The sequence below is a fragment of the Falco rusticolus genome, chromosome Z (genome assembly GCF_015220075.1).
Source record: "Falco rusticolus isolate bFalRus1 chromosome Z, bFalRus1.pri, whole genome shotgun sequence".
NCBI lineage: Eukaryota > Metazoa > Chordata > Aves > Falconiformes > Falconidae > Falco > Falco rusticolus.
In genome coordinates this window covers 4,567,086-4,594,236 of record NC_051210.1, presented here as the reverse complement: position 1 = coordinate 4,594,236, position 27,151 = coordinate 4,567,086, and the positions used below count along the sequence as shown (strand labels likewise).

Genomic DNA, 27,151 nt, shown 5'->3' with positions numbered 1-27,151 from the left:
GCCATGCAGTTTAAGAGTGGTTGACACCTCTTTAATTGAGGGTGACAAGTCTTTAAAAAGATGAACACCTAATCTCACCCTCTTACATCACAGAAGAGCATGCCACTGACTTACGGGTTGTGGAAGCAGGGGTGAATATTACTACTGTTCTGTATGCATATCTATCTTGATATGGAATATGCTTTGTCTGTGGCAGGTGCAAAGGCTCCTGAATTTTGAAGGAACCGATAGAGTCTGCTCCAAGCAGTGTCAGACTTTCTGCTCTTGCTGCTCTTCTGCTCTTTGTCAGACAAACCAGGCTGAACAGGGTGGTCTTACCAGGTAGAGCTAGGTAGGCTTGTGGTCCAAAAATGCTGTATTTGAAATCCTTCTAACACCTGCCATGGTGTTAGAACATTAAGGCCTGCCACAGATGGGACATGAGTTGTCACAGTCAACACATTTTTTGGCTGGTGAAGGGAAACAAGATGCACTGGCTTACCTGAAATAGCAAAAGAATGCAGGATGTCACGTTTCCATTTTTTTTTATCAGACAAGGTATTGTACTAGAAGACTGACAGCTACCAGTCTGTACACACCTGAATCCATACCACAGACAGTTTCTTGCATGTGTCTTCTCAGTGGTTATTTCTACAGAACCATGCAGCTATGGGGTTTCCAGAAACGAGATCATGTAGATTTGCTACAGGCTCTGTTTATCCCTGCAAGAGGCTTCAGCAGGAGCTACAGATTTGCTAACGCATGGCTCTCTGAGGAAACTGCTCTGGGAACTGGAACAAATTATCTGGGAATCTGACATCAAAGGATCAACAGACAACAAAATAAATATAAAAATAAAGATTTTGGCCTAAAAAACAGCCCCCAAACCACACTAATCTTAAAACCCAGCAAGAGAGTTGCTTCCATCTACTGGAGCCAAGAAAAAAATGACAACTGAGCAGCAAGCTCCTCTAGCATGGGATATAAATCAGTTTGTTCTTGTCTCAGGCTGCTGGTGTTGAAAAGTAAATCCATGAGCTGGTATGGGAAAATGTTGGATGATTAAAATGATTTGAAAGTATCCCTTTAAGTTTTCAGTAACTGAGAACTCTTAACAGCAAAAGCTGTAGTTGTTGAAGTTCCTAATTTATACATGAATACATTCAATGTATTTTATAGTTGTTTCATGCAAAATTGAAAAATGGAACCTTTGATTCCTTAGTGGTCATCTCTAGGTAACATACAAGACTAACACCTCTCTATTGACATGGCTGGTACAGAGTCTTTTGTTATTATTGTGGTGGTGGTGGTGATCATTATTATTATTAATAATAATTATTATTATTTACTTTGAAAGTTTTATGCTTCATTTTTATGATGCTTTGTTACTGTATAGCACTGCTGTAGACTATGAGGATTTAGAGCCTTCCACATTGAGGTAACTCACCTCTCCTCTCCAGAACCACCCACTGGACTCACCGGAGAGACTGAGAAGCATCAGCATAATTTTCCTTATTTAAGCAGGATGATGCCATAGATATGTGTGGGTAAGACCATATAGAGTCTACAGCCTTGATACCAGGGTGGTCTTGGACATTTAACACAATATCCTCAACTTTTTTCACAAATCTCAGTGCTACTGTTCTTAAAGTAGATGGAAAAATTGCCGCTAACATTCATACGCACAAAAGCAATCAGAAAGTGAGAATCTTTTTTCAGGATCTCCATTTCCAAGCTCTACAAACAGATTTTAAAAATAATTCTAAAAAACCCTATAATATCTTGAATTAGGTTATGACATGCCATCAATATTTCCATTTAGTGGAAAACATTACTGACTCAGATGGTTTTCATTTTTGCCACACAAGATGGATACATAGGGGGATGAACATTTTTAAAGTATTTCATTATGCATAATTGTTTAAACCTGGAGGAAAAAAGAAGAATGCTGGAGATTTCTTGCCTAGACATATTGTGATAAGCAAACAGCAGATCAATTTGTTAATAGTATTGGAAAATACGTTGCTTAATAGCAGTGGACTGATACTTGCTTGTAATTTATGCATCATCTAAGTGTAAAATTATCTGATTTCACCTATGAAGAGAGGAAATTTAGGTTTACAAAATAGGAAATCACTCTGACACAGCATTTCCTTATGATGAAGGACTTGCTTTTGATTATTCTACTGTTATTGTCAGCAGCAGTTTTTTAAAGTAGATTTATTATCAGGAATAAATCTGAAGCTAGCTTGTCCAAAACACATAGCCTTATTCTAAAGAAACAGTATGAGAAAAAAAAAATCACAGTTGTCATCTGACTTATTTATTGTATCATTTGTTAAGTACTACTTGTTTTACACCTTGAATTTTATTATTCCCGTCTTAAACTGTCTCTAGGGCCAAAAGCGTTTTTTCTTTAATAGACATAACAATGCAGTTGATGTGGAAAGGATTTTGTCCAGTCTTTTTGTCTATTCATTGCAAAATGGAAATTAATCTCTTTAGCTTGAGGCTGCATAGTTTACTGTCATTAGTTGGGGATAGTCAAAGACATGTGAAGTTTCAATAGTAGAGAAGCCTTGGGATTTTCAGCTATTTCTGAGATCTTAATCAAAAATATTACTGATTGCTTGGGAATCAATGAACACACTCCTGAGGAAAAAAAAAAAGGTACCATAACCTTAACATTATTCACAGTGTTTTGTTAAAAGGGACAGTGATTCATAATGATTATTTTTTTATTTTGATGTAATATGGTGAAGAAAATGAAAGAACATTAGGAATTTCTTCATCTAAATGAGTTAGAAATGTTCAGTGCTTTTGATCTTTTTGAGACAGTGTTACAGAAGAGCAGTTTCAAACACTTTAAGTTTTCCTTTTGGCCTCTCGGCATGTTAAGTTTTAGCATATTGAAAAGTCTGTCCCTGTTCAGGGCTTTTGAAACCATAGCTTTAAAGTCGACAGATACTTCAGTACCAATAAGAAGTGCTGGTTTAAGAGAATTGACTTTGTGATGATGACACAAACTACAGGCTCTAGTGTCAATGGAAACAGCGTTACAGAGACACTAAAGGACTTCAAAAGGGAGAAAAGACCCTAAAAAATCATCACATTCCACTTCTGGAAATTCTATCACCATTATATTATTCTCTGTTAGCATGGATTAAAATTTGTCCCTGCTTTTACCCATCAACGTAAGATTGTATTTGAGAAAATAGGAGTTAAAGCATTTTTAAAAATACATTGACTAATGTCCAGTCAGACTACTGAGTTTCAAAACATTGTTTTTCTTGGGTCTCTTTCAAACAGAAAAGAGGAAGCACTTCCTTTTACAACACGATGTCAAGACAAGGACACACACGCTCACATACACACACACACACACACAAACAAGGTACCGTTCAAACCGCTTCAGAGTTTACTGACTGACACGTAGGATCCTAACTGACAGCAGGAAGAAAAATGCATAATGCTTGTGAAAAATAGCAGCTTAATTATGCAGTGTTTCGGTAATTAAAATATTGCTGTGTGAAATATAAGGGATAAAAGATTATTGTTCAGAATAGGCATCACAGGATTCTGTGCCAATAAAGCAGCAGGCTTCATTTTCAATGCATATATATATGAAAACTCTCTTTAATCAATGTATTTACTTAAAGGATCGTTGCAGGCTACATGCAGATCTCATTGTCACCAGTGCAGATGTGAAATAATGGAACTGGCTGTGGTGCGGTGTTACTCAGGGCCATGCATCTGAATAGCTAGCATCACTGCACTGGCCCTGGGGCGACAGTGCAAAGTTTTACAGTACCGTATTTTTTGTAGCTATAAGGACATGCTGTGTTTTCAGAGGAATGTCTTGACAACAAAGTGCATCAATGAAGGCCACGTCACTCACAATGAAGGTCTGTCTTTTAAAATAGCGCTAAAACAAAATAACAGTTGTGTTTTGGCAAGGGTCTTAACTATTCACAACACAACAGCGAGAACAGAAAATAGTGCTTTAGTACCCTGGTATCCCTAAGCTCTAACTCCAAACCTGGAGGACAGACTATGATTAGGGGCTTTTTCTTCTGTAGTCGTTTTTTTTTTAAATATAATATCCATTATCGATGTAAACATTCAGAACCCAGACTGATATTTCTTTTTAAAATTCAGAATTTTGATTTGTGACAGCTGCATTGGATCTTTAATCATATATTATCTTTATGGGAGCCTTTTTCTAACATATGTTAATTGGCTGTTTTCTGTGACAAATTATGAGCTCTTACTTTGATGAGGTTCAATTGCAATCATGTTGGAGTGGAGTATGTAGAGTTTCCAGCCCCCGCTGGCTCCTTAAACCACTACAAACATCTGCACGTCACTGCATTGCTGAGTAATGGCAGGATTTGGGTTGATCTGATTTCTGTACAGATTTTTTTCCACAGGATATTTTCAGCTCTTTGCACTAAATCTGTTACAGGGCTTGCTGTTTTTAGCAAAAGAATGATCTAAAATTAACATCTTGTGTGGGATTATTAGCATACAATGAGAAATAATTTGCAGCACAGTATACTGAATTCCTTTCTAATCAGAAATTTCAGTGCTATTAGAAATTCTTTGTCAACTGTTATTGCATGTTACAGTTCAAATTTTCTGGAGTCATGTAGCATTTCTGGGGGTAAAACTGTTGCCTACCTTTTGGAGTCAGTATTTTTTTAATTTCTAAATGTGTCACTTGCAAGTTCTTTATAAAGAAATTTATTTTACTTTTTGAGAAGTGTTTGGCATCCCTTTAATTTTTTTAATTTTTAGAAAGAAAAGTATGTTTCCCAGCTGGACAGGAAATGTGTATAGTAAAGAAAATGTTGCACTGAAGTGCATCTTTCTATCTTTTTTGTTTTAAGGAATATCATGCTTACATTTGTTCAGTATGTTAAATAAAAGAAATAGAGAAAACATTCACCACAATGGAAGCAGTATTGCTTTTCATGATAATTGTGCACATAATCTTATTTTCTACAGCAATTCATTAGAAATGTCGAGGTAGAAAGTGTGTGATGTATTTTAATGTTTTTACTCAGAGCCATACTTAGCGGTGAAGATCCAGAAATACAAAAACATGTATTTTAATACAGAGAGAGCAATCTGGTCATAAAATGGATGGAGCATCATCTTTTCAAAAACTGTGTCAAACAATATCAATTACATTGCAATTAATTTAGCAGAACACCACACAGCTCAGCTTTGACCTAAACCAAATGGCGGTAGATAAATCTGTCCCATTTGTTCTTCAGAGAAAAGATGAGGGTTAAATTTCCAGGCAGGTGTTAGAGTTTAGAATAAGAAGAGCCATATGTGTATGGAAGCTACTTTGGCCTCACGAGGCTGGTTTTAATTCGGCTATTTCCCTGGAGTACCGCACAATCAATGAGTTCCAAATCCTGGGGCTACCTGCCTTCACGTGAAATCATGGCAACATTTCTTCACAGCATACTACTGAACACGTGTGGAAAAATTAGAGCAGAAATTAAAGGTAAAAAAAAGGTTGACCTCAGAAGTTGCAAGAGTGTCACGTTTCTTTGAATTTCTGAAATGAAGAGATGATGACTGAGTGGAAATGCGTAAAGAAGAGATGCATTACTATAAGGAGAACTGTAAGCAGTGCAAAACTCATACCATGGGTATTTAATATATTTCTGTAACTGCTGCTTGTTGTAGGCAGTCTTTTAAAGTAAGCATATGTAGGTCATGTGCAGCACAGTGAGAGGCATTGAAGCTAGGTGAATTGAGTCAGGGAGGGGTTCCAAAAGGACAGTTTTGAGCACATTGTCCCTACCTTCAGTGTGTCTATAAAAGTAAATTGACACATTATATCTTGAATTAGTCTACACAGTGGCATTCAGTTCCACTTGATAAGATGAGTTTAATTGGCTATAAGAAAATAAAGCAAGGTAAAGGAAGATGTACAAATGAAAGAGAGGGCTTGGCACTTTATTGGATTTTGAGGCCTGTGAGCCATGTGTCTTAATTGGGGCCAGTTGGGATCACTTAATAATTGCTGTCAGAAGATCAAATTTAATTCTCTTTATAAAAAGACCACAGTGGGATAGAGTTAAACAAATTGTCATCTGAGGTTTCAAATGAACGAAGCTTTAATTAGGTTGATTAGGATGCTGTAAGAGAGAGAGGGTAAGAAACAGGAAATTGATGAATCTGCTGTGTACCATGTTGGACCTTATATGACAGTGCTGTCAAATATCTTTATTTCAAGAAGATATACATTAGCATAAAATGCTATAGTGCTAGAAGAACACATGTATACAAATGCTTGTTTTACCAGATAATTATAACTTCCTGAAATCAGTAATTTTCCACACAGATATTAATATTTTTATGACCATAATCTTGCCCTTAAAATTACTTTTATACATTTTAAAGTCTGCTAAATTATCTTATTTGTTTACACATTCACTGGCCATGCCAGGTGAGAATTACAGCATATTTACTGAAAGCCCTCAGAACTTCTGTCTGGTGTCACAGTCACTGTACTTAGGGGTGAACTTGCATGAACAAATCCCCATGTTTCTTATCCCCAAGTTTCCAACAGAGAAACTGAGTAAAAAAATGAAGGTGACATGAAATATTGTTGGCAGAAAAGGGAGCATATCTCAGCCATGTTTGTATCCCAACCATAGATTCAATTATTTACACTGTACTGCCTGCTACTTTTGCCGCAGCTGTCTGTTTCTAAGAATATTTTTTGTCAGAAATCACCTTGCATATCAATAGAGCTCGAAAAATGCCATTTCTGAAAAAACATAATGTACATTCAAGGCCACAAAAGGATTTAGCTAATGTATCTTTGTATTGATTATGTTTTGTTTTGTCTTTTCAGCATGCTTCTAGACAGTAATAAAATGAGCAATGCTGGCAATGATCTATTTAGAAAAAAAAATGCTCATTCAAGATGAACAGAGACTATCAAGAAAATTGCACTGTATTTCCCTCTGCAAATTAAGCACATTTTATATGTCTGTTTTCTTCTGATATTTGTCAAGGATTTTGACTTTTTGCATTGGCTACTGCCAAATGCAATGTATGCATAAGAAATAAATAAAACTAGCTGCATGTGTGTATGGAGTGGTCACAGCTGAGGTTCAGTAGGCAGGGTGTGATGCTTACTTGTGGCTTTTGTAGTGATAGACAGTAGTAGGTATGCCACTGTGGTAAACACCTTCAGTTTCAGTAGAAAATTTGCTTTTACAGGTCTCAAGGTGAGAGCTGTTAGACTCTTAATTCTGTGAAAAATTACAAGAACAAATCCTCATGTGGAAAGTATGAATTAGTTACCTAATATAATTTTCAAAAACTGAATGTGAACTATGATGTGGTTGAATAGCACACTAAATTAGATGGGGCTATTTATGTCTTTGTAACTTATTCAAGATGGATCTGTAGTATCTGAAGTGCAGTTCTTTTAGCTCTTTATCATATCAGAGCATAACTTCTGAGTGTCCTGTGTATCTTACGTTCCTGCATTCTCTCTCTCTGTTTTCATGTGAATACTGTTAACAGAAACGTATCTATTGCTTGTCCCTTTCTCCACCACTAAAGGCAAAAAAAACCCCAAACCTGTAGAATATTCCACTAAGCCAGAACAACAGAAAATTCCTTCCTCAACAGACTGCATAAGTCAGTTGTTTCAGGCACCTTTCCCATTTCTTCCCCCGTCAGGCATCTTCTTCTATTGTCTCCCTCATAGCAAATTCCATGTTATCTTTCCTTCCTTCTAGCCTTGTCTGTTTATGCATTTTCTTCTAGTTCCAAAACCAGTGGGAATCCAGTTTGGATCTTCCTGCATAGATGCCTGTTGTCAAGATACAGCCAGGAGGTAGAAATCAAGTAGCTTCAGTTAAATGAGGGATGGTGTGCTACCCGTAGCAGATATGGCCATATACTTTGTCTCCTGATAGTCAGAACCTTCCATTTTTCTAACAGATGCCTCATCCTGAAACCTGAAAAATTCCATGTATGAGGCACCAGACAATACATGTGCAAGGTTTATTTCCTATAATGTTGCTTAATAAGAGGTATCAGACCTTTGAAATCACAATATAAGCGCTTCTTTGCTATACTGCCACTGTACATTTTTCCTTTTTTTTAGAACAGATGTATTCTGAGTTCATGTGTTTCTTCTTAAATTGTGTGTATTTTGATATCAACCTGTTCTAATTTATGAGCTTTGCCATTAGAAAAAGACATATTTCACAGACAGGGGCAGTTCCTCACCCCTGTTCAGTGAAATGCAGGTGTTTTCATTTTTTTTTATTAGCCTTATTATGTACCTGACATACATTTCATCTTATTTTGTCCTTGGGGGAAAAAGAATGTCTGAGTGGGACTGGAAGCATTAATGTAGACTTTTCAGCTGTCATGGTCATTGGGAAGATTGATTTATTTCCCTTGCCTTTTTTTTTTTTTTTTTTTTTCCCCCTCCTCATTTGAAGCCTGCAGCTGTCTCTGAGCAAGCAGTTGAGTTCAGGGAGTGTCACAGTTGTTATACTCATATTTATCATATTAACATTTACACAGAATGAATGAACAGTTAGCAGCTCAGCAGCTCTCTACCATGTTGTGCAGTCTACTTTACATTTCAGAAGAACTATATTTAATTCTTGATATTTCTGGGAAGGTTAGAAATTAAAGCAAAAAAGGGGTGTTTCTAGAACTGGGTATACAAAAGAGAGAAGCAGCACATCTCTGTATCTAATCATTCCTCTCTAGGACATTAATTGCCAGACGAAGGGTGTACTGATCTGAGGTTGCTTTAGAAAACTTAAAAAGCTACTCAAATATGAAAGTTATGTTTTTAGGTCTATGTTGTAGGAAAACCAACTTCCTGTTTCTGTGGTAGTATAGTTGTATCTGAGATGCTGTAACACCACAAGCAAGAGGTGGTTTCTTGGCAGAGGTAATACGTTTCATTAGACCAGCTTCTATAGCTGGAAAAAAAGGATGAGTTTGGGGTACACTAAGGATCCAAAGAAGGGCTTGTACACCATAAAGGCAATTTATTTTTTCCAACTTTGTTAATCTACATTGGATACTAACTCTGCTTACAAAGTTAACTTCTTTTTCGATGCTAGCAATGGACCTGGTCTCATGTTTGCATTCATATAAAGGAGTAGCTACATATAAAACAATGGAATTCTCTAGGTTTAAAAGCATATCTGCCTGAGACTCAGTCCATCTTTGACATGTCAGTGATTGCTTCAGTTGACTGGTTGCAGCATACAGGATATATTGGTGGTAAATAAATAAACAGATAGATGTCTAAGACATTAGTCAATCCATACAGAATCAAATTTTTCAGGCCTGAGTAAGAGAACAGTAAACTACTACCTATTTAGCTTGAGAAAGTGGCACATACAGCTTCCAAGGATCTCCCAAGATTTGGTCACATTTTGAGGAATTTCTGTGGCTCAGGGACACCTGCCTGAAGTCTTCCATGTTTGATTGTTTCAGTTCTCTGGTAGGAAGCTGAACCATGTTGGGGGATAAGCTTCAGAGTTATTGCCCCCTTTTGGCTTGAGTAGCTAGCCAAATTCAGGGTATTACAGGTTGTTTCGATTAGGGCAGGGAAACTGTCAAGTCACTCAAATATTTCCTTAATACTGTTTGTTCACAAAGATTTCTTATATCTCTAAATGTAGCAAGAGCTGAGAATTAATGTCCATTAACAAGTGTTTATGTCTGAGTTCCCTTTCCCATCAGCAGTAATTCCAAAGCCATTTCTCTGTGTCAGTTTTACTTCAGGTCCCTGCATTTTCTATAACTGAGCTCTCCCCCAATGTCTGTCAATTTTCAGCCTCTCTTCATGGTCACAGATCTCAAACCTCCATAAAATAATACCCAGCAAAGTTCTTTGCTGCCTTTTATTTAAGTATCCAGGTCCATAAAATCACAGAATTTATGCTTACCGGCAGTAATCTTACCCCTTTCACCTTCTTTCATCTTCAGCCATTACTCAAATTACTCTTAAAATGGCAACACCGTGAGCAACACTTCCCAGCCAGAAAAAAATGTTGTACCACTTTAATATATTTGTACAGGTTTTCAGTTGAGACATTTCCCATCACTAACCCAAAACAGTTTTACCTTAATTCAGGCTTTACCTTGACAATTTCTGTCACTCACTTTGGTCATGTTGGAAAGGATTCCTTTCATTAACTCCTTCACAATATTTCTACAGGATCTGTTGCCCAGCAGATCCATGTGTTTTCTTCTAATGTGGAACTTATTCACGGCTCGGTTTTTCTTCTCTTAATTTCTACACTTACGTTCCCAGTTCTAAGGTACTGTCATCCTCAATTTTGTCCCTATTCTACCTCCTTAGATGAAGCTTCCTAATTTTCATCTTAGTCTTTGAAATATAGCACTCCCTCCGTTATTTGCTCAATACTTTATAAAGAGCCTTTGGCTTGTTACTGTGTTTTGTCCTGCTTATCCATGCCACAAAATTATCTTTCTAGAAGCTATCTCTTTTCTCTAAAAACTTCCTGAGTTTATTTTGCAAACATGTAAGGTATGCCTTTTCAAAATATGATTATTAGGTTTCTATACTAAAAATCCTTGTTCCTCCACACAGAGATGAAATGGTGGTGCAGTACAGACCTAGAAGAGCAGAATGTGGCTTGTGTTGCTAAACACAGATAGTTATGATTATGGTGCCCTTCAAGTGAGAAAAGGGAGGATCCTGTGTCAGAGTGTGTAAAATTCCTCTGGAGATTGTTGGATGAAGAGGAAAGAGACCAGGTCTGTGTAGACCTGAACAAGTTCACCCACTTTACACAAAATTTAATTCTCTTCTCCATCTACTCCGTCTATTGCTTCAAGACAGATCATTGACCATAGCGCAGATACTGCTGTCTCCAGCTCTCTTCTCTTAAGTGTGCATACCAAGATTCCTTGCATTTCTACAATTCAGCAAATCATAAGCAGAAAGTAATCAAAAATCTTTTCTAGTAACAAGGAATCATTTTGAGAATCAATCCTTACTTTCTCCAATAGAAAACAATCTAAAATTGTCTGCCACTGGTATTGGCGTTGCCAAGCACTTGTGCCCAGGTTCAGACTGTGATTTTATATTGCAGTAGATGGCTTTTTCCAATACCTGGAGTTGTCCCCTGAATCTTAAAAGCCTTTGTGGAATTTATGTTTCTCGCCACAGACTTCCTCATATACAAGCACTAGTAACAAATCTGTAAATCTAGATCTAACCACAACCAGAGACTGCTTTCGGGTGATGCAATTGACTTGACTCTAGAGATCTTAGACTTTTCGTGTAATAAGCTAACATTCTTCAAAGCCCTTTGTGTATAAGACTGCTCCCAAACTTTAAGCACTAGTATCTTACCTGCTATTAACGAAGTCTTTAAATACAGGTAGACTAAGATGAGAGTAGTTCCAAGAAACCTTTTGAACACACAAGTTACTAAATCATACTCTGTTGACCACTGAAATTCTTCCTCTTCTCTCCGGCTCAGAAAATGACTGAATTTGTAAAACACCTTTCCAGATTATTTATTGTGTATCTATTAACTATAATGCAATCCAATTGAATCATTAGCCAAAAACTCTCAAGACTCCTAGCTGAAATTGCAGCAGTCCAATTTCCCTACTCCATTTTCAGACAGGTTCCCATTCCTAGTCACTGTCTCTTTTTCAGACCAATTAAGTGATTCAGTTTTCAGTCCTTTATTTTTTCCCTTGTATTATTAGCTTGTCTGATTCAATAAAGTGTTGTGCTTCAGCCAGTCTCCCAGGCACTTCAAGGATCCTATTCCGTATTTATTGGTCAGAGTCCCATTATGTCTGTCTAGCTGCCAAAGGTATATCATGAACCTCATCACAAACCTGTAAACTTTTTCTTCATGCTATTTGCTTTCCATTTTTTTTCAAGTGGGTGATGCATAGACACTGAAATATCACCCGCTCATCACTGTAGATTTAAAATCAACTTTTCAAAGTATGATTTTTAGCATTTCACTTAATTGCTTTCCTTGAAATAAGCATTAGCATCTGCTTTCCTTCCTTTACAAATCAAATGTTCTTCACCTAGTCTTCAAAAATATTGTAGATAGCTGAGTCTTCCTTTCTTCATCAAGCATAGCAAACACGTATCTCTTCTTACTGGCCTGCAGGCAATCAGTTTTCATCTAGATTGCCAGCGGTTGCTTCCTCTTTTGGTGCGCCACTGCAAGGAATGACTCACATCTGTGGCAAATGCCACAATCACTTGGAAGGCCTTTGGCCTCCTGTCGTGAATCTTTATCAGCACGTCCAGGTTTGGTGTAACATGTATGTACTAGTGAGAAAACCCTCCTTCACCATGCCTGATGGATGACTCTCAGCACACCCTCTGGAAGGTAAGCTGAAGTCACTCCTTTCCTTTTCATACAAGCATGGGCCAGCATAAATCGATAGGTGGCTACAGATTGGGTATTCAGGGTCTGGATAACTGAGGCTTTTGAAAAGCAGGGTCTGTGGCATGATGAAGGAGGACTACTACTACGAATTACCATCTTCTCTGCTATTTTGGCAATGATGCTTAGCTTGCCCAAAAAATCTTTTCAGGGGAACTTTGCAAAACAATAGCGAGTGAAACTTTCCCACCCACATTGCATAAGCTCTTGCTCCTGAGATAACTTGGTAGTGTATTGGAGTTGTAAGCCACCATGACCACAGTTGTGTGATGCAAAGGAGGTGAAGCATTCTTGCAACTAGTCCTCAGTAGTGTTTAACTCCAAATTCTAAAAAAATCACAGTGCTAGGTATTCTCATGCCTCTTCCTTTTAGGCATACAAATAATGGTATTGATTACAAGACAGTAACTTGGCTGAAAGAGAGGTATTTTCAGCAATTCATTGCTACATTGTCAGTGTTAATAGGAATATGTTAAAATATAAATGTGAAAAGCAAAGAAGATATATCTCCTGAAGTTCAGACTTAAACACATTCTGCTATTCTTTACAAACAAAAAAACAAACAAATAAATAAATGGAGTATCAGTTGGAATAATCCTGCAAGTTCAGCAGATGCTTTCAAAATCAGTAGTAAAAATAGTGGAATATGAATTCAGATCAAGTGATTCAAGTTTTCTCTAAAACCTTAAATTGACTGCATCTATGATTTTGATTTTGCAGTTTGCAAGTTTGTGAACATTTTACTCCTGCCTTGATGCAGAATTTCATTGCCTTTGGATGGTTCTCTGTTATAAATTAGACTCACGCTATAAATCAAGAATCAGATTAGATAAATTAAAAGATGAATAAGCTTGGGTAGGTAAAGATTACAAATATTTATTTTTTTTTTTATGTACAGGCTTTTTCAGTTTGGCATACTCTCTCCCTTTGTAGTATTTCATCTGTTACATGACATCCATTATGGCTTAAATGTTTGTTTTATACTTCCTGCAGCAAAATGCATGATCTCTTGAGAGTTAAATTTAGTAGATTAAAATGAACTCCCTTCCAATCTTTTCATGTGGCAGCCTGCCCATAAGATCAAAACACATAAATGTAGGTTATGTTTAATTTCTAAATCAGTGTTGTGGACAGATGTTTGAAACCTTAAGATTACTCAGATTCGTTTGTTGCATGGCTTTCTGCCTGGATAACCATACTATAGATCGTGCCATTTCTGCTTTACTGATGTATCGCTGTGGTGATGACATGTATAATTTTATCATAACCTTTCTGTTAATGGACCAAACCGTGTCTTCTGTAATGACCAAACCACACTGAATGTGAAGGACCACTTCTATCTTTGATGTCAACTGATTTCAGTTGGATGACATTAGAGCTGATAGTTGGTTTCACACTTTTCTGTATTTCTTCAACTTTATCCAGCTCAAGATGACAGACCCCAAAAGATTGATGTCTTTATTTGATGAAGGATGCCCAGCTGTTTCTTTACTGTGTGGCTGCCTTTGTCTGTATAGGGAACACAGTCAGCTAGGGCTTTTACAGAAAATGTTTGAGTGACCATTTTATTTGAATATATGTTCCGTGCTGTTCATGGTTATGTTGAATCTTTGCAGCTAGTTTTTGATCAGAAAAGTAGCTGATGTGTTCTTGCTCAGTACATTTAGATTTTCATTTAGAATCTGATTCAAAACTCTTTTGAGTAAACAGGTTTGCATGAAAAGATTTCATAGATCTTTGAAGTTACTTTAATTTATCAAGATAAGAATGGTAAGAGAATGGGCACAGCATTTTTTGGTTTGCTTCCTTACGTCAGGATATTACAAAAAGTTCAGTTTGGTTCTTTAGCCTTAACCTAATTAATCTGCTCAGAACGCAAGCTGCATAACGAACAGCACAGGGACATCTTTACGGCAAGTTTGTTTCTTTTGTAAAGCAACCATGAAAATGCTAAACTGTAGCACATTTTAACTTAGTTTTTCTCTGGCTGCCTTCTTGTTTATAAATTAAATATTTTAACTCTCCTGTTTTAATATTCCTTATTGCCCCCAGTGTGACTGTTCAAAGAACTCTCTGTCTGGGGTGTTGCAGCAGAGCAGATTCAGACAGTTCTGCTCGGAGAAGGAAGTGGAGAGTTTTGGTTCCCATTTTGCACTTCTGGAACAGTTTAGGGAAGGAAGCACCTTTACACCTTTTATTGTTCGTGGTTGCTGACATCACATCCTTCCCTGACCGCTCTGTGCGTGTTTCCTGCCATTCTGTCAAGATTCTTCTGTGTTGCAGAGAAGGGGTGGTGGGTGTGCATGTGTGTGTGTATGTGCACGCGTGTGTATGTGCCTGTGTGTGAACGTACGAAAGACAGGAGCAGTCATTTGTCCATTAGCTCTTTTCCCTTCTCAAGGCTCAGATTAATCTTCTGTCAGCTACCGCTGCCTCTGCCAAATCATATAGTCAACAGAAGCCCGCCAAAAATGAAGTTCCTCTTTTTGTAAGCAGTCTGGGTTTGGGTTTTTTTTATGTTTGGGTTTGCAAAAAGAAAAAGTGCTGAAGACTGTAACACCATAGCATGTAACTATGTGTTTCTTTAAGTACAGTTTGTTTGCATGTGACCGTGTCATTAAGTCGGAAGGTTTCTTTTATGTGGAGCCTCACTTCAACAAAGCTTCTGCAATTATTTTAAGTTCCTTCTTAGATTCTTGTGGATAATGAAAGCCTGCAGTAGTATTTGAGTTTCATTGTACCTTCACTTTTTCTAGCTAGTGTGCTTTATCAGTGTTAGGGAAATACAATTTCTCAGTTAACATGACCTTTAAATATCTAATACTGTAATCCTTGATCCTGCAAGAATTTTCTAAAAGTATTGAGAACACTGGTGAAGGTCCTAAAGCATCCACGGGGATTTGTTGGTTTCCAGAGTTTTTTACGTTCTGTTTGACTTGGAAGTCAACAGCCTTTGAAGGTTATAGCCCTTGATTATATGTCTTGATTCACTCATCTGAATCTAATTGACTTGGAATCGACCCAGCTACCTGCTCTATATATATATTAATGAAATTAATAGAATGATAGGCAGACACATAGCAAGAATAGCATGTGAGGCAGTATGTGTTGATACCTATGTATGTGTAAAGGAGTAAGCCAGATATAGAGAATATCCCCATTTCTTTTGAATAGCAGAAAAAACAGCAGAAATTACTTTTTAAAAAGGAAATAACTTTTCTAGAAAAATTGAAAGGCTTTTGTTTGAAATTAGACTTGTAAGCAAAAAGCGAACAGGAAAGTGATCATTTTCATCCATGTAAGAAATCTTAACCCGCTGCCTGTTGAAGCAAATTTATATTTCTTTGCAAGTTGTATGTTGGATACATATGACTTAGCACGTCCTGTCTTCTCCTTCAGGTTGTCTCGGGCTGTATGATAATATCTAACAACCAAACAGTCCTTGCCCACTTTCAACTTTATTTTCTCGCACATCTGTTTTTCCACTTAAAACTATTGTACTTAGTGGATTGCTACAGGTAATGAAAAACAAAATTCTGCTCACCCAGTGTTGCATGAATTATTTCAAGATAATTTTTTGTACATCATAGGAAATTTAAGTGCGCTGACTTTAAAATGGCTGTAAAAGCTTTTGTTGTTTGAAGACCAGTCTTAAATGTGGAACTGAAAAGTGTGTGGGAGGGACTTCAACATACTGCTGCTCCACGAAGATTTTTGTCCTTCCTGGTAGATTTTCTCAGTATTCACGATTTTTCTGAGCTCGCTCAGCACCAGCATCTTGATCTGCAAAGCAGCTCTCGTCCTTGCTAACCTGTCACCAATGCTCTAATCTGTCCACCCTGACCTTCCACCTTGCAATGAATAAGAGCTTAGGCAGGCGTAGTTCTGTAAGCCGATAGTGCCACTGGCTTCAGCTGAATGAAAGGAAAGGAAGTTGTTCCATATGCATTTGCTGTGGATTAGCGTATTGGCTTACCTTACAGAGAAAGCCTGTTAGACTCCTTTGGGTCCTGCATGTGCATGGGAAACACCACTCTAACTTGCTCTTTGTATCGGAGGTAAGACTATAGGAAAAACAGGAAAGAGACCCAGTCCGAGGAAATTTAAAACTGTTTCTAAAAATAGGCTGGGTTTGTTTGTCAACACTGAATATCAGATAAGACCGTCTCCTAGCTTTGTTTGGAAAAAAAAGGTTTATAGATACATTTAATCAATTTATTTCAAAGTTCTAGACTTCTAGTATTTTTTTGTTGCAAATATGATCAAGGGCCTTTGTGCCTTTTTAAGCAGTGAGAAGCTGAACTGTTTTCTAACAAGTAAAAAGCAGCAAAAAAATTTTGCAGCCTTTTACACTTTATTATGCTGGCAATTTGAATTGTTCTGTGTTCTGCCTTATGGTAACAATTTAGGCATATATAAATCTGCCTAGCAAATAATATAAGAAGTCATTCATGTACAGAAAAGTAAGTATTAAACATGAACATTTGTTTTGCCCAGCATATTATTTATATCATAGTGGATAGTCAGAGAACTCAGACTGACTGCCCGTTTGTTAACTTATTTTTTCTTAGAGCGATAAAACACTCGAGCAGCTTAAAGTTTAATGTATGCAAAGAAAATCAAGAGAGAATTGAAGATTGGAATGAGTAAGGTCTAGCTTTTCTACCTCAGTAGCTTTGAATCAGAGCCAAATAATGGATTAAGTGGCCAGGACATCAGCTTAGTGTTACGTAACATATTGTGAGAATTTATCAGGTTGGCTGCAAGACTACAAGCTTAAAATAAATATGGAAACACCAGCCTCTCTTCTAAAATTACTAAATTTTTATTTCCAAGACAGTATTTTTAAGACATGATGTTTCTAACATAAAGATTTTTAAATATCATTCTAAATTAATCTTGTTCAGTTTTTTTTTTCACTTCTGTATTTTAAAGAACTCTGTGCTGATATGTGAATAAAAAATAAGGTGAACAAAGGTTAAAAAGGAAAACCATGCATCTTTTACTTTAGTGCTAGACTAAACATCATGTATGTATTTTCTTCTATTTCTATCAAGTTTTTTACTACTAAAGATGCTTTGCATAGGATAGAAATTGATTTTGTGATTTATGATATTTTGTGAAATATGGAACATGTACTGCATTACGTATTTTTACATATTGCGCCTAGCTGTCCTTGGTTTTGTGACAGGCACAGTATTGTAAAGTTCAGAGAGCTAGTATTAGTGCCTTGCTAAAACTGTGAAAATATTTTTCAAAACGTTCTTAAATTATCATCTGTCCCTATTATTCTGTGCTGTATAGCTATTTGTGCAGGAATTTTTATAAGGAAAGACATACGTGTTTGCTAGTTATAGATCATTTGTCAGAATGTTTTAGAATCTGCTTTGAAATGAAATGAGGGAAAATGCACCACTGTTCAAGTATCTTTAGCAGTACTTGCACTAAGCTATATTCTTATAGAATAAAGTTTAAAATTTTGGATTTAAAGTAGTTGACATCTCTCATATATCAAGTAACACTTTAATAAAGGTCCATCCTATTTGCATAATGAGGGACATTATCACCTCTGCTGTCAAAACACAAGATTGTTTTCTCTTCAGAAATGAATTAGCTGGCCTACTTAGCATACATAGGTACAGAAAGGTTCATTAACTCTCTGATTTAGGTAATTTTTCATATTAGAGCAGTGAGTGATATTTAAAACTAGAGACACCTAATTCCGTTAAAATTTTGGCAACGTGTATTTCAGTCCTTTGTTTCCTGATACTTTGGTGGATTTGGCCATAAAAAGAAGCTTTTGAATTAAAATATCGTTTCTCTAGCATTACTTATTTTATAGATGCAGTATTTTTTTATTATAATTTACTTGTACACTAAATTATAAGGATGCTTGGTCAGCTCTGTATAATAACTTCCATCTAGTTATCAATTTTTGTACTAACATTTGATTTCCTTTTGGTGTTTAGCAGGAACGGATGCAGGGGACTGTGAACTGAGTAGTGCAAGTGCTGAAGAAGGAGGTTTGTTTTGAGGAAACGGGAAAGAGGAAGAAAAGAGAAGGGAAAAATACATAATTTTAAGGAAGAAGGAGAGAAAAAAAAACGGGGACTATGGGGAGAAAAAAGATTCAGATTACAAGGATTATGGATGAACGTAACAGACAGGTGAGTAGCAAAAAGTACCATGTTTGCACATCATATTGTATTTCTAAGGTGACTTATTCTCATAAGTGATTAAAAAGAGCATAACTTTGTGTACACATACATATACACAATACATGGAAAATTATCAAACAAAAAGTACTTATGGAAACAACCAGAAACCTCACACACAGATTTTTTCAAATTTAGTAACATGCATTTTTAGGAATTTATTAGTTGAGGCCTTGATTCTACAAAGACTGATGTGTGTGCTGTACTTTGTACCCCCTCTGCCCTCACTTTGACTTTGGTGTATTATAGACATGGTTAAGCACATCTGCAAGTTGTTACAGGATACAGGCTTTTAGTACTGTGTTTTGAGAACTATTATAATAGGAGTTTACTTGCATGAGGATGTGCCTTTAAATTCATAGACCCAAATTATGTATGTTTCTACATGTTTGCAGTGTTCTTGTTTTTACCTCTTGCATATAAAAATGACGCTACTTCAAAAAAAAATTCTCATCTTTCCCTGTCTGAATTTTAAAGAGCATTTGAGTCGCCTAACACATTCTAAAACCCACATACAATAATATTGGCATGTTGTAGTTATGAAACAAAGTCTCCATTACTGTCGCTATGGCTAAATAGGTCCGGCAGGAATGGTTAATTAATTATTACCACTGCTTTAGATAAAATGGCTGAGTAGCTGTCACATATGATCAACACTATCTCTGCTATTCAAAATATCATCATAAATTACAGAAACTGCTTTCCTGTTTCCAGAAAAATAAAATTCAACAATTGGCATCTTAAAATAAAATCAGTGAAAAGCTGCTGGTGTTTACATTTGATGTAAATGGATGAATGTTTTGTTGAAACTGGTGATTCACAAGTGTGAGAAACTCTCCATAAAATTATTTAACACTATGATTAGTGTTCTTTATACATGTGCCTGCAATTTAGGAGTAGTCTTCAGTAGCTGTTTTTGAAGAACTTGTTAGTGAGTTACTATTAATATATTGGTTCTATTCATTTTATCTATAAATTTCTTCATATACTCAGGTTGGTTTTTAAGAAGTTACGTTGTTAAGTCCTCAAGGATTTCATAAAGCAGTAAAAAACTCAGCCTAGGCATAACAACAAATTATATTCTTTAAATACACTTTCCAAGAATTTCTGAATTTTGTATTAGTAGTCCCTTGTGTTCTCCATGGAAGAAAATAACGTATAAAGGAAAAATTATATTTATGATGGAGACATTTTGTGCTTTCCTTAAAGGTTGCCTATTGCTGTGGGCCAAGCCAAAAAAGCAATAGTTCTATCAACATAAAACTATCACAGTATTTATTTTAATTGGTTTATAGCTTGGAATTAAAATTGGATTTGAATTATTGAATGAATTTGTCCTTAAACATTAAGACATTAGTTGTTTGGAACTTGCCCATACTACCATGGTTTCTTTTTGAAGTGAACCTCAATTATTTTGTAAATGAAGCTGCAAAATTTTGCCATTAGTAACAGTTCATACAATAGCTTCAGTGTCAACTTGCTTACTTAAATACAGGATTTACGGATAACTTAATCCCCAGTTTTGTCACAGATATCTTTCAAGAGGCTGAATTTACTTTAAAAAAGGAAGGCAGCTAGTCTTCCAAGACATTCACAGTAGAGTTCCAAGACTTCTAGCACCAGCTTTCAGAACCAATAATTATGATGAAAGTATAATAACTGTAGTGTTAGTGAGGCTGTGAGGCTGAAGGCATAGATTTATGTTACTTTACACTCCACATAGTATAATTGGCTTGATTCTTGCATGATTCTGCTTTTCATTTCTACTAATATATTGAAACATAATTTAGAAAGTGTTTCTACTGGGTTTATCCTCTTTGCATTTAGTGCCCTGATTTAAAGCTCAGTGAAGCCATTGAAAAGATTTCCATTGATTCATTTGGATTGTGGGTCCGCACTGTTTAGTTGTAGTGATATCTATGTGATTAAAAACAACTGGATTTTCAGTAACAGCTGATTGATCATGTAACCATTTGCATGAGATGTATTATTTCACAAGCCTTAGTGTTTCTTAGTATGTATTCCATGAGCTATTGCTGCTTTGCTGAAGCTGCATCAGTTTGTTTTCCAACTTACACACTTCCAGTAATCTTAAAATAGTAAATGGATTATATTCCCATATTATTTTATTGTTTGATGACATAAATATATTTAAACACACAGAAAAGATTAAAAGGTTGCACCAGGGGAAATAATGGGTAGAAGTTTTTTATTAACAACATTAAGATACAAGCTGAAGCACAGTTCCACGAAGCTTATTTGTAGCACCATTTATCATGGTAAGGATGGAGACTCTCCTGTTTTCTTTCTTACCTCACCAAAAGGTGTTTGCAAGAACAGCAGGAAATCTGTTGACTTGAAACTGCTCTTATTTAGACTCAATGCAGGGCATGTTAGATGGGAATATGATATACATGGATAGTGCATCCTTAGCTGTTTTCAAGCACATAAATTCTCTGCAGGACAGCACATGCAGGGAAAAAATAGGTGGGACGCATATGGAATGAGGGGATACAGCAATAGTTTAATTCTTCTGCCCTCTCCCAGTGCAAAGGTAAATCTGTTTGAATAATAGAGATTCGGCAAAAGGGTTTCAGTTGTTACAAGGCCTGTGGAAGGTGATTTCTGTCCTTGTCTTTTCCACTTGCTCAGTGTCCTGACTAGCTATTTACATTAACTGTTGAATGGAGTACTTGTTCTATCAGTATAACAGCTGTTTTCTTCCACACTGCTGTCTGCTATTGCAGGAGGCTCCCCTACTGTTCAGAGTACTCGTCTGAGTGGATTGGGGAGGACAAAAATAGTACTGACCTTCCTTCAAGAGGATTTCTTCTGACCAAGTCTAGCTGGTTGGATTTGTCTACTTTAGTGACCATGCTTTGTAAGCTGAAACTGCCTGGAGTCAGATGTCTGGCTGCAGATCTCATAGAAATATGCATATAGGGTTATGGGGATATGATCTGAACTTTTCCAAAAACTATTTGAAACTTTGACATTTAGGGGTAAGCTAAAGGAGAACTACTGCAACCCAGATATTAAAGGCCTTCTCCTTTTACCCTGGGCTGCAAAAGAGCTCCGTCATTCACTTCAGTGAGTGCAGAATTCAGGCTTTTAACATTAATTTAATGTTGTTTCATGTGAGCTGCCAGTTGGCTGCATTTTTCTGGCCCTCATAGTTACTGTGTGGTGACAAAGGTGGCAAGCATGTTTGGATCTTTGAGCGGTCACAGATTCTCTCCAGTTCCGAAAGGATCAGAAAAGGTCATCTGAAAAATTCACTTTCACTTTGCTTTTAGCCACAGGGAGAAGGAGCATGAACAACTTCCAGGGGTAGATTAAACGTGTATTTAATTGTGTAGTTCCATTACCTTGACGATATTAAATGGAAATCAAAACTAAAAGAATTCTGTTAGAAGCAGCCGATGTGACCATTCTTTTTATTATTGCGACACTGGATAATAAAGCCTTCATTAATGTGGAATGAATCTCTGGTAGTGTCACCAAGGCTTATGAGATTGTCATAGCCTTGTCAACAGCCCATTCAAGTGGGCTGCATACTTGATATTAGTTGCACCACCAACAGAAGAGATAGCCAAAAATATTAGCATGGACATCTGACATTCAAAGCTCCTGACTGCTACAAGTTCTTTGTGCAGAAATTTCAATCAGGCAGACTGGAGTGAAGATTCTGTGAAGAATTCTGGGTTGTTTAAAGCAAAAAAGAAAAGAGGAAGGACATCTGCAAAAGCATGGGTGAACTTTATTTTCATGTGTTTTCTTAATTGAAAGAAATAATTCAACTAGCTCTGTTATGATCAACACATGAAGGAAAAATTGCATTCATCCCCCTCAGAAAAATCCTTATATTTTTTTCTATTTGTTTTTCATCAGTTTGAAATATTTCATTAATTTTAATGAAAGCCTTTTGTGGTCTTCTGTAGACTGGGAACATCTGAAGCTCACTTTGCAACAGTCCAGGCAGGGCTGCCCAGGCCTGAAATAAATAGGTGTAATGACGTAAATGATATTGTATTACTGTTATACAAGGTCACTTACAAAATATCATATTAAATTCATGGTCTGTGAGCTAAATCCTGAGGTACATTGACCCAGTAACGAGGGCATCTTGGCCCAATGACATTCTAGTATCGGGTCCGGAACACCGTCTTCCTTTTAATCCACTCTTTTCTAGTTAGTATTAAGAAATATCAGGTCTTACATTAGCAATCCACCATTTTTTTTTTTGCTCCTCTGATCATCTTGCTCGTTAGTTCTGCATTTTTTTTCCTGTTTGTGAAGCACGCTGTTGTCAGATTCACAGTTAAAACAGTGCTGAGCTTAGCTAGTGATTCTGCATACTGTTTAAAACATCTCCTTCAATTTGTAATGAGCTGCTGGGAGTTTAAGTGTTATTAAATACCACAGGAAGTGTAGACTTCAATATTAACGTGCTTAAACAGTAAGACACCCTTTTTAAAGTGTCATGTCTATGTAATTCTATGGGATATGACAGTAACAAATACTTGCTGTTTTAACTTCTTCATGCATAGACTTTTTGCCATTCTTTGATTCCAGCAAATCTGTAAACCGAGACTTGCTGCGGTTATCAGCTCAATAGAGAACAAATTAAAGCAGATAAGTAAAGTGAGGTTATGGGGCAGGGGAAGAATATCCTGGAGGGAAATGACCGTTTGCAGGAAGACCTAGATTTGTTCTACTGACTTCGATACCTAATGCTGCTAGTTTCAAAACTAATTTCAGCCTCATGTATCTATTTTTATCTGTGTTTCAGCTCTCTTAAAAAGGAAAGAGGCTATCAGCTGAATCAGAAACTCCCCTGTAGGAAGAGTCTTGCATATTAATGCTAACATGAGCACCAGTTAGATAGATAGAAAACTTTTTCCACCAGTTTCCTGATATTTTTAGTCTTCCCTCCTGAAGTGTCTTCATTTTATCCAAGATTTGAGATTCTATGATTTTTTCCATAGGGAAATGTTTTCATATGAAAACATAACTGCTTAACTATGCAACTAAGCATCATCCTGTTCAATGAACCTTTGCCTTAAACTGTCACATACTTTTTATCTATCACTTTTTACTTTTATCTTTCACATCACATACTTTTTTATCAATTCACATATTTGAATTCCTTCTCTTGCTTACATTAAATTGCACACAATAAGACATATACTTGGAAAACAGCATTACAGTTAGCTACTTGGTCCTGGGTTTTTTTCAGAGGAAAATTAGGTTTCTTTAAGCAAAGAATACACCCCAAATTTTCATGACTCCTAAATTGCAGTGGTCTGTACAGCTCTGGCAGAACTTTTCACATTATGCCAGGCTACCTGAGAAGCAAAGTTTTAAGGGAGCTGCTGAACTGAGCCGTGAATTTCTAGAATGCATTATATTTAAGGTTAAGTGTGCTTGTATTACAAATGTATGTTCTGAGCATAATTTAGAGTGAATTAGCATAAGGTAAATATTTAGGTCAAATTACTTTTAATTTGAAGTGTGAGCAAGAAGCCTAAGTAAAGAGAGTGCAGCCGTGAATGAGGCATCTGCCAACGCAGCAGAGCTGAAAACCAGTGCAGACGCAGACACAGCCTTGCTGTCTTGCAAGGAATGGTTTGGAAAGCCCTGGGGGAGAAAGAGCTGGAGGTGGGAAGCAGAACTGAAGCCATTGTGGAGAGGAAGAAGTTACACTCTTCCTGTTATGACAGGAAATGCAGACAAATGTGCTTCCTGACCATTTGCTCAGCAGGGAATGAAATATTCTTTGACCTTTACCTTATGAACATTTTAGCAGCACAGAACTAGTAAACATGTTTTTTACCCTAAACATCTATTTGTACCTGCCAGAACTGATGATAGCATACTGAAAAAAATAAGTTGACTTTCTTGTATATTGTATAAGCCACTGTGTTTTTGCTAGAGATTGTTTTTTGCCTAAAATACGTAGGTATCTGCACATCTACATATAATGGACTTTATCTTATCTCTCCAATTCAACAAAAGGATATGAAGTATTGGCGATTAACCATTATTATTCTTGAATCCCTCTCTGGTTTTAGTTCTTGATTAGTAAATTAAAGGGGGAAGCATATTGATACTGCCTAACCTACTAATTTCTGAGTTGCTATATCATCTGTTAATTAACACATCTTCCAATTATCCCTCCTCTCTTTACTTACAAAGAAAAAAACTCGTATGAGAGATCCACCATCCTGTGTTGGGTCTGGGCAGATTCAATAATATCTCTATTCTAAGTATCTGATTGCTCTTTATGGACTAATATACTAAAAATGGGCCATAACACAGAAGTACAAACCCTTCTTTTTTATACAGATTAATCATGAACATTTTATTTGTTATAGCCATAATTTTAGGGCATCCTACTTAGAACTCCTCTTTATCTGGACTATTGAGCAAGCTGTAGCTCAATACGCTTGAGGCTTTCTGGGACAATAGCTCTTTTACCAGCATAAATCACTGCTGTCTCATCCCTGTAAATTACGCTGGAGGGTTGTAAGAACATGGAAGCAGGCTGCTGAAGGTTCTGCACTGCTGCTTAAAGGGTCTTTCATTTAATATGGCATGCCCAGCTATTGCATAAAGGAAGGTTTGTCCGGAGTGAATCCTGCACTGGTGCTGCTTCCCAGTCTGGTTGTGGGTTACTCTACAGATTGTTGCAGCCAGGCTTCTTCATATGACAAACAGATCTAAACAGAAATCAAATAGGAGGAAGGGGAAGAGCAAATACAACAAGGGCTGATGCCTCTCCAGTAGTTATCTGGGGTTTCAGCATATGACAGGATTCGGTGCCTGGCAGCGACGTTTTGGTCAAGAGCCCCTTGGCTCACACATAGCCAATTTGACTTTATTGTGTTTGAAGTTAGGTAGATTGCTCATGCAGCACCCCATAATTGTCACACTGTATCTACCATACTTGCTCTAGTCCCTGTGTCATAAATTTAGCCATTCCAGATGAAATAAGGACAAACAGAACAATATTTCTTCTTGACCAAGCAATGCCAGTATCACATACTTCTGTGCATCAGCTGTCCCTGTTTTTCACTAGTCATTCATACATGTTTAATGGCAGGAAATTTATATTATGTGCAAATTCCCTGTTTCTCTCATTTTCCTATGTCAACAGCTATATATCTTTATAATCAGGATAGGAAGAAGTAAGGGGAGCACTGATATTTTGCCATTGGCTGGACTGAATTGCTTGAAAGATTACAGGACTGCTACTTTGAAAACATAAAATGTTTGTACGTATGCTGTGACTGCTGGTGACAAATATGGAGTCCTGTTATGGTTCAGCCTCTCAGAGTGTGTGAGATTTCAGAAAAAGTACTAGAAGGGCCTGAATGAAAAGCAAAAATAAAATAATCCCAGAAAAACTCCAACCAAAAAATACAGAAAGAAACAAAGCCTACATTGCAACAAGGCTAAATAATGTATCCTGAAAGCTGTATTCATTAAAGGGGAGTATTTATGGCTGTTTCTGTTCCTCCACTGATGCATTGACATCTATCTATAAGAAGCATATAATTGTTGTTACAAAGTTAGCTAAATAAGGACTATATCCAGGGGCCAGCATCACCACTTACACACACACATATTTAATTTCAACACATGAAAGAATTTATACAGCCAAGCAAGATTACCAAGAAAGTCTTCTCTGAGCCAAATTACCCTTTAAGTTGAATGTATCACAACCTGTGGTATGCACACTTGAACTCAGGCTACCTACAGCCCCGCTTACTGACATTGCAATAACTAATCCATGAACCATCTCCTAGAAGGCCCTTTTGGCTTTATGCATGAAGAAGTGGTGTTTCCATGGTGTTGAAGAAGAGCCAGAATTGAAGTGGAAAAACATTCTTGTAACAATCCTCTTTTGCCAATGCCTTTCCTTTAGCACATACAGTGGGTTTCACCTTTAGTTAGAAATTCATCCAAAATGCCTAACAGGCTTGCCTTGATTTATATCAAGAAGGCTGGAAGCTGGCTACTTCACTGTTTGGGCTTTTTTTTTTCTTTCTTTTTTTTTTTTTTTTTTCCAGTTTTCCCAATACTTGAAAGCAACAACTGATTTTCTTACAGCCTATAAAGTCATCAGCACTTCTTCATATACAAAAATGCTACAGGCTTTAGTAACCCACCTTCTCCTTACTGCCATTCCTGGTATGAGGGCCGTTTGGCTCTTAAATTTTTTAAAGTAATCTTTAAATAAGTAAAATAACCATAGGGCTAAGACAAATATAATAGACTAGTGGGGTTTTAGTTAATTGACAAGATGGAAGTAAGTTATTTTTTGGTATGTTTCAGAGGTAAATGTGGTACTCTCCAGACACTGCTCTTTTTGCAATTAATATAAAAATGTGCAGCAAAGCATCTCATAACAGTATTTAGAAATTGTGTCAGTGTTTCAAACCTTGTGTTTTATATAAATATGCTTAAGAAGGTTTTAAAGAC

At 36.7% G+C, this 27,151-nt stretch overlaps 1 protein-coding gene across 1 annotated transcript in view; it reads left to right on the top strand.

Moving 5' to 3' along the window:
• Window positions 1-27,151, top strand: part of MEF2C (myocyte enhancer factor 2C) — a 121,232-nt gene that overhangs the window by 29,245 nt on the left and 64,836 nt on the right. Inside the window, exon 2 of the mRNA XM_037373734.1 lies at window positions 18,419-18,681. Coding sequence (XP_037229631.1) covers window positions 18,563-18,681 — 119 coding nt within the window. The 5' untranslated portion in view covers window positions 18,419-18,562. The remainder of the gene's footprint in view (window positions 1-18,418; window positions 18,682-27,151) is intronic.